We start from the raw sequence: 8,749 nt of genomic DNA on the forward strand, positions 1-8,749 counted from the left end.
TTAAGAATGTTTGTGAGTTTCTCTAGTTGTATATTTTCTTCTGCCAAAAACTCGAAGTCCGAAAAAAAATATTAGTTCGTGAAAAGAGGCTTCAACGTTTACTTCCTACATTGAGTTTTATGGAGGAATACAACTTCAAACCTCTTTTTCTCAGTTTTAATTTGATGTGGGTTGGTTCCCTTCTGATAAACTCTATCCAATTCTACATTGTGATATACCTATCAACTTCGCCTAGATCTAGAAACAAGAATAGTAATTTCTCGCATAGGAGTGTGTGCGTATCTGTATCTCAGATTTTTGAAGGAGCTCTGAATGTCCAACAGTGCCTTAAACATTTGAACAGTTAATAGAATATGAGCGCGTACAGTGGGTATGATTAACCCATTCACATGAGAAAATATGAGGTAGTAGTTTCTACTTCACCCGATGATGTCGGGGAAGAATTAAAAAAAATGCATGTAAAATTCAGAAATCCTAAGAAAAATTGACGGTCACAAATAAGTAGCGCATTACATAATTTTAAGATTAACATAATATACTATTGATAATAATACTAATTTTTATTAATCATTTTTAATACTCTACCATTATTCCGAATTTAGTGTAATTGTTCGTGAAACATTCTCTCCAATATTTCCTAGTGATCACACACTCCTCGAGTTTTTTTTTAAAAACATCGATTTGCCGTCTGGATATATGTTACCTTTAATTATATGTATGATGTTGTTTTAGTTATTTGTTTTTAATTTTTCATAATGTCATTCTCGAGTCCTAAGATATTAGTAAAATATTTTTAAAAAATTAAAGATGCTAAAAATAAATTAACAAAGTAAAAAATCCAGCTCAAGTAGAAAAATGAAAATTTTTATTCAATTTTTTCTAATGATAATTATACCTAGTATAAGTGACAGGAAAACCTTCTGACCTCCACTTTTCTTTGTGTAGTAAAAGTATTCGTTTTTCGAGCATACTATCATGTTTGATGTAGCAGATGGAGAATTTGCACGCAAATGTTTTATTGCTTCATCTGAAAGTGCCATAAAATGCCGTTTTATGTCTCCTCTAGCCTTGTATCCCCATTTGTTTTCTGTATTTTAGTGTGTTTTTATTGTTGTCTGCATTCATGCAATTGTGTCTCTCTATCTCTCTTATCACTTTGAAAGTGCCTAGAGCTGATTCCGCAGTATTTTTTATAATTTTTTTCTGCGATGGGAAATAGTATAAAAATAGATTTAAAAGTGAGAAAATGCGCCGATAATATTGACGTCATCTGGCGGCATTTCCTATTTAAACGCATGTATTTTAGCAGATTAGATCTTTTTGTCATATCACCTTCGATAATTATTCAATTTATGAACCAAGGGTATCCTCGTATTCAGCTCATTTGGTAGCGTCCGCACTTAAACACGGACTTTATCAAAATGTCCCTCCTGTTCAGGGCAAGCTTTCTTTGGAATATTTTATGGAGGATTTTACTCTAGAAGTCTCGTTGAACCTTTCACAAACGGATCATAATCTTTGGATAAACCAACTGCAGTCCAACTGTACTCCCAGAGTCTCATAGCCTCCTCCTGATCACGAGCTCTTTTAATGAGTTTTCTCGGCTTGCAGTCTCTGGAAAAGAAAAATGTTTTTTTAAAAAAACAAAAACAAAAAACACCACAATTTCGTCATATGTCTTCTAGTTCTACCATTGATAAATGCATTTTCATGGACTTTATGGACTTCCGCCCTTCAAGTGATTAGACGGAACTATAGGAGGCACCGAAAAGCAATCAGAGCAGAATCCTCTTTGTAAGTCATGGATATATTAAGACAGGGCACTCAAAGCGCGCAAGTCGGTAAGCAACTTCGGCACGATGATCCGACAAAGGAAGATGATCGAATTTCCTAAAACAGGTCGCTATGCCGGCCGCTAATTTGAGTAGCAGACTTGCTGTAAGTGCCGCATTTTCAATTGCTCCACTCCTCAAGTATACGAAGGTGGATTTTAACTCCTCTGAATGCAATCATGTATTTCTCACATGAATTCATATATAAGAAAAGGTCGATTCCGAAAAAGTACGGTCTATCCATTGATCGACTCAAATGAAAAACATAGTTTTAAATTTAAAAACACTCTTTAAATCAAATTTTTCTACCAATTGTGTAATTAAACTTCTTTGTCAAGATGATTTGCTACTTTCAGTAATTACATTTTATAAAGTACGTGATGCTGCGAAAACAAATTTTGGGAGCAACGTAACGCAAGCAGATTTAAATAATCGACGTGTACTTCTTGCCGTCGAGATGGAGTTATTTTAGACTTTTTTTATCTGAGTTTTTGTTTTTAGGGTATAGCCAGGTTATAACCAACCCACTTCCATAAAAGCGTATTTTTCGATCAAACTTACGTGTAGTAAAGACCAGTTTCTTTTCCTGCATTTTCATCCAGACAGCAATGAAGAATTGTCTCAGCGCCACATCGGGCTGATTTGTAATACAATTTAGAGTAGCGACTCAAAAAAATACATTTCCAGAACTTTGATACATCAGGCATTTCCTCTAAGTGACGGAAAATGTCAGTTGCAACTAGTCCAGGATGCAGACTGTAGGTTGTTACCTCAGTTCCTATGGTAAATAGAAATGTAATGGTAAAAATTGGAACAGTGTATACTTTTCAATTCAGGGTTATCCAAAAGTCACCGACGGCACCACCTCCCACTCTCATGCCTTTTTCCCCCAAACGTTTTTAAAGTATAGTTGAACTCAGGAACTTCGAAAAACCTCATGAAAATTGATTTCTCTACTTGAATATGTTATCGATCATATTGCTCACATCACGGAGATCGGCAGATTTTCCCGCCAAGCTAAAAATATTAAGACAAGTGTCACAACTGAGCAAAGTCCAAGGTACAGTGCCCAGAAAACGCCTTCAAACACCTCTGCGGCAACCATACACACGCGCAACAACCACACACACACGCCGGCCCAGGCCGATAAGCCGATAAGGGTCGATCGACCCTGTATCCCTGAAACGACGAATGTTTATATCTTTAGCTTGGCGGCTCATCTTTACATGGAAATGTCCTTGCTGCGAATATACAAATACGATAAGTACTTGAAAGATATTTGTATGAGAGTTATTTTTAAAATCTATTATTTTTTCTAAATTTTGATCTTTTTAAAATGTATTTTCTCTTAGAATCGTGTAGACCCAGCACTTTTCTACCAACCTGTTGTTCATAGCTCAAAATTTAATATTTTTTTCTACTGCATGTATTTAAGTATTATTATATTTAATGCATACTTTCATACTGTGCTCAAAGGTCAATCCGTAATAATAAAGTGATGAATAAATGAATTGAAGTGTCATAAAATAATGCACCTACCTTTAAGTCTCCTTGCAAGTTCAGCCGAGAAAAGAACATTCGCCAGTTTGCTTCTGATATACGCTCTATAGGGTGTGTATGATCTCTCAAGTGTGATATCATCATAATGCATTTTATCGTCGCCTAAACTCATACCAAAAAAAGTATAAGAATTTTGCAAACACTAAGGCACGTATCATATTTCCAATTACTGAAATAGAGTAAACCTTGCCAATTCCACAGAAATTTTTGCAAAAATCAAACTTATTTTAATGACTGTAGCAGGTTAAAGAAAGCTACATTCGCAAAATTTTGTCGTAAAACGTTCATTTCACAAGGAATCAAGGATCCCGTCTCCAGATAAAGGGGACCATTCATAAAATACGAGGGGTATTCGTAAAGTAAGTTAATATTTGTCATATCTTCTAAACTAATAAAGATAATTTAAATCTGTAAAGAGTTTGTGAATTGTCATACTCTCAGCTTTCTAAAAAGCTTCAGTTTTTTTAATTTGGTTTTTTGAGTGCCGAGTGACATCAGTTTTCCCACACCCGTCTCTCACCACCGCGTGTCCAAAATTGACGCGCGTCTTTAGGGGTGCTCGATGAGTGTTACTCATTAATTTCTTGGAAAGAAGCACAAATATTGATGCAAACAGAAACTGTGATGTCATGAAAAGGCTCAAATCAGCATTCAAAAGAAAATACCTTGGCCTTTTGTCTCGTCAAGTGATGCTGCTTCATGACAATGCTATGCCCCATACAGCTCATGTGGCCAATCAGTTGTTGACCTCCTTAAAATGAGACCTTTCTCACGTCCTGCTTATTCTCAGGATCTCACCCCACGTGATTTATCACTTATTACCTGAGCTAGAGAAGAGTTTTGGCGAAAGAAGTTCCGTGGACGACGATGAGGTGAAAGAAGCTGTACAAAAGTGGTTGCAAAAACAGAATCGCCAGTTTTACGCTGATGGAATGAAAAAGATCTTGTCATGGTATGTAAAATGTGTCCAACGAGATGGAGATTACGTGGAAAAGTAAAGCCAGATCTTCACAAACATGGAAAATTTTAAGTTTTAAACAAAAAATTCCATATTGACAATTTGCAGGATGAAGCCGCATGCTACCGTCCTGTGACCTCCCCAGCGCGCGTCAATTTTGGACACGCGGTGGTAAGAGACGGGTGTGGGAAAACTGATGTCACTCGGCACTCAAAGGACCAAATTTAAAAAACTAAAGTTTTTTAGAAAGCTGAGAGTATGACAGTTCACAAACTCTTTACAAATTTAAATTATCTTTATTAGTTTAGAAGATATGGCAAATATTAACTTACTTTACGAATACCCCTCGTACGTTATGCTAAAAATCAGATTTTTACCCCATCTCTCCTCCGTAGCGCATTTGTTACGAAGGTGTGAGCACCCATCCTAAAAAAAAAAACACTTGGAAACACAAAAAATACATAACAATACGCTTGACGTCCTGTCATCTCATCAGTAGGAAACATCAATGATGAATCTCGGGTTTTTCATCCCTTTTTTTATTTGCGGAGAAATTAAGAGTGGCAAAAAATGAGAGAAGAAATCACAAGAAAAATAAGTGGCGATTGGAACATTTTTTAATTCTGAAATTCAAGGAAAAAAGGCAAATAATGAAACCAAAGAAAAAATTTAAAAACATTTAAATAAAACTTTAAAATGTGATAAAATGGGAAAAAACAAATGAGAAGAAACCGCATTTTTTTCTCTTCTTAAATCCAATTAAAACACAGCTCAAAAGGCACGCGACGCGTCTCTGAACTCCCCTTCCTTCCCCGCAAGGCACCCATGGCGCTGATTCAGAGCCCATCCTTCGCCACAGGGCATTAAGTGTTTTATGAATGTTCCCAAATTATGATGCCACGCTTTATCTTCTACTTTGTATCAAATAACGCTGCTTGTATCTGCTTAAGAGATGAATAATGAGAAAACATATCTACATACCCCAAATATAAGCTATTGAGGAAACAGTAATAATCCTTGCAGGAGCAGACTTCATAATCTTTGGTAATAAGAGCCTGGTGAATAAGAAATGTCCGAGGTAATTCGTCTGAAATTGGAGTTCGTGGCCATCTTGTGTGAGTTCTCGCGTAGGGAAAAAAGCTCCTAGATCCAAATCATTAAAGCTGATTCAGGATGTGACTTTTTAAAATTAGGATTAAATACACAGATAAAAGAGAAAAATATATCCATTGGATCTAATTGTAAGTATGAAACGCACGATTAACACTATCAGATGTCTGTCTACTACATTTCCTCGGGACTTTAATATATCGACGGTAAAATTGCAACAAATTAACGTGTATCTAATTAGCGGTGTGTCAAATCTCCGCATCCATTTTATTTTATCAAAAAGGAATGATCCAACACTATTGCTTGAAATATTGTCACAGAGATCTTCTCGCACAGAGGTAAAATCAGGATAATCTTCAGCAAATGACGTTGAATATTTCTTCATTTCAAAAATAAATTATGCCAGGAGGTCGTGTAGTATCGCAAACTGAGGCACGCGTTTCTTGCAGTTTCACCGTCACTACGCTATAGTGTCTACTTCTATTTTTTTTTTTCATCGGGGATAAGGTCAAATGATGAAGATATACCTTAATTGTGCGTGCAGAGGATAATTACATCACCAGGACAGGTGTAAGCCTTGTAAATGTTTTCCCTTTGACTTGTAAATAAACTATTAAGTATTACGTTCAAAACCTCATGTTTCACGGGCGCGGGCGTGGGCGTGGTCCAGTGTTGAGGCGTGAACGATCGAATATGGATATTTTCCTATTTGAATCTATGGTAAAGAATCGATTGTCAAGGTATACTATAATAATCGATTCTTTTACATATATTTAAATGGCAAAGCATTCGATTCATCGCAAAAGCATGACATGCCATACCACTATGCGACCGCGATGGCGTAAAAAACAATGTCATAGTTTTCCTTTCGGTTTCTTCATGACTGCTTTCATTCAAACACGCGGCGCTCTGATGCTTGGTGAATCGGATTCTTTTTTTGTTGCCATGAAAAATGCCTGCTACTTTTTTTCCCTCTTCGCTTTCCTTCCCGGAATTAGGTTAAATTCTTCTCACCGTTGTGAATCATGGTCGCGTAACAGAATTAACTGGATAGTAATACCTTGCAAAAAGAAAGCAAAGGTCTCCTAAAGCTTTATATCGGCGACCATCCATGAGAAAAAGGGATCTTATTTTAGGGAGACAAAATTTTCAGTAAGGCGGCTTTGGCGAGTTTGATAGACAATTCAAAATTTGAAATCTCGACGGGAAACTATTTTTATTGACCTATGTTGAGTGAAATGCGAGTGGATTAATTCGTTTTTGTGCGAATGAGGGGTCAAAAGTTGCATTTTATGCTCTGATCATAGCAAATTAGAAATTAAAATATTGCTCACTTGCAATTACTTTGTTTGAACTACAAGCTTCAAACTGCTGAAAATTCGGTTTCACTTGGAGTGTGTTAGTTGTTTTGTGAAGCATGTAAGCATAATGAAACACCAATTTACGGACCTATACGAGATACGTATGAATTCCATAGAGGATTGGGTTATTTGGAAAAAAAAGAATATCATAAAGAAATCGCTAATTTTACCTGCATTATTTACGAGAAGATGGATATGTTCTTCTGAACCTATGATATCTGCTGCACATTCACGGATTGATGTAAATGATGCGAGGTCAAGTTTCTTTATGAAAATTACGCCTACACTTTTTAGACTAGCGGTTTGTTGTTGAATGTCGCACATTGCGGATTCAGCTTTCTCCAAGTTTCGACAAGCCATTATTACACGTGCTCCTGCAAATAAGCGACTGTTTCATAATTGAAAACTATAGATTTCATACGATTTAATTAACATGGGTACACATGTTTCGACACTGATTGAAAAATAGTGATAGTGGTTCTTAATTTTTAACATGCTTTCAGACCGGTTACCTTCAAACTGTATCGCTTAGGAAAAAGAAGAGGAAAATATATGTAGCTTGCATCATTCTGCCGTAACAGAAATCAGAATATGAGGTTCGGAGATCGAACGAATAAATATAATGCATATTGAATATGTTCAATGAATGATTCTGGCTCTTGTGAGTCTGGGATGTAGATTCAACTTGTGAAATGAGAACGAATGAACACTCTGGTAGTTTACCTCTTTTGTAAAGTTCCATTGCGGTCTCTTTACCCATCCCTGAGTTGCAACCTGTGATGATAGCGACTTTTCCATCCAGTCTTGCTTTGCTCTTGCATTTTCCGGCGCAAAGGTGTGACATCTTAGACAGACGGAAAATGAAACATTTTTAGAAGCCGCAATTGAGGAAATTGTGGCGATATATGCGGTATTTTGTTCACAAACAGTTTTACCATGCACGCCGTTAGGTATGTGTTATTTAGATTGTGTATGGTTTTCCTCACTGTATAAATAACCTCCAGGAACGAGTTGTTTTTAAAAGGGAATATTCCCATTTTTAGATGACGTCGAAAGACTCCAATACTTTTCAGAAAACGACCATGTTTCTCTTTAGAAACAACTCCTTCAAAACCATCATCACATGGGTCTTTTCATCGGAAAATTTACATTTACCACATCCAACCAGTTATCTTGCGACGATGTCTACAATTTTATCGAAAACGCAAAACTTTCATCGTTGAGTTTTTGTACCATTCTCTGGCGTTGAAAGAGTTTTTAAAACTCAATGCTTAAATTGATAGAGTGAGCATAATTTGTAGAAAGGAACTGACAATGGCTCGTTAAAATTCTGTTTGAATTCAACTGAAATGAAAATAAATAAAATTGAAATCCAGATTCTCACCACGTGTCCTGGCGCATCTCTCAAATGCTGCCAAACCCAAAGCAAAGCGTCGCTCATTTTGGCTAATCACAGCTTTTCGATTCGAAACTTAAGTACGCAAAGTTCAAGCTCATCAGTTTTTTTGACTGCACGGAAGCTGTGAAAAAAATGTTTTTAAACTAGTCGTTAGCAGAGCTCTGCAATTCAAAGACTTTACATGCAAAGGTTAGTAGAAAGCCCTTTTGTTTTTACGTTTTCTTCGTTACCACCGCCTGGGAAAATTATTTTGATACACATGACAACAAATGAAATAATCTGCCGTGAACTAGTTTTTTAGAGTTTATTACACTCAAAGCTCAATTTTTTTACGTACCTGCCGATCGCAAAGAAAAAAAACGAAAGAAACCTTGCAGGTAAAAAAGAAAGAAACCTTGCAGGTAATAAGCGGTTGGAAAAAAAGAGAAAGAATAAAATATATGATGAAATTTAACTCACTTTTTGAGTTTAGATGTACCTTCCTTTTGTAATTTAAATTAATTTCCAATAAAATTTAACATAGAAATAA

General features: G+C 36.1%; 1 protein-coding gene across 1 annotated transcript; it reads right to left on the bottom strand.

The window, feature by feature from the left end:
* Nucleotides 1-1,338: 1,338 nt before the first annotated feature.
* LOC109041101 (retinol dehydrogenase 12-like) lies at nt 1,339-8,388 on the bottom strand. Its single transcript, XM_072306547.1, has 6 exons — nt 8,206-8,388; nt 7,545-7,665; nt 5,332-5,493; nt 3,372-3,494; nt 2,394-2,610; nt 1,339-1,614 (listed from the first exon to the last, which is right to left on the bottom strand). Exons 1-6 carry the CDS (start codon nt 8,260-8,262, stop codon nt 1,473-1,475), a joined length of 822 nt encoding a protein of 273 aa, XP_072162648.1. The 5' UTR covers nt 8,263-8,388; the 3' UTR covers nt 1,339-1,472.
* Between the last annotated feature and the right edge of the window lie 361 nt (nt 8,389-8,749).

The sequence above is a fragment of the Bemisia tabaci genome, chromosome 1 (assembly GCF_918797505.1).
Source record: "Bemisia tabaci chromosome 1, PGI_BMITA_v3".
Taxonomy (NCBI): Eukaryota; Metazoa; Arthropoda; class Insecta; order Hemiptera; family Aleyrodidae; genus Bemisia; species Bemisia tabaci.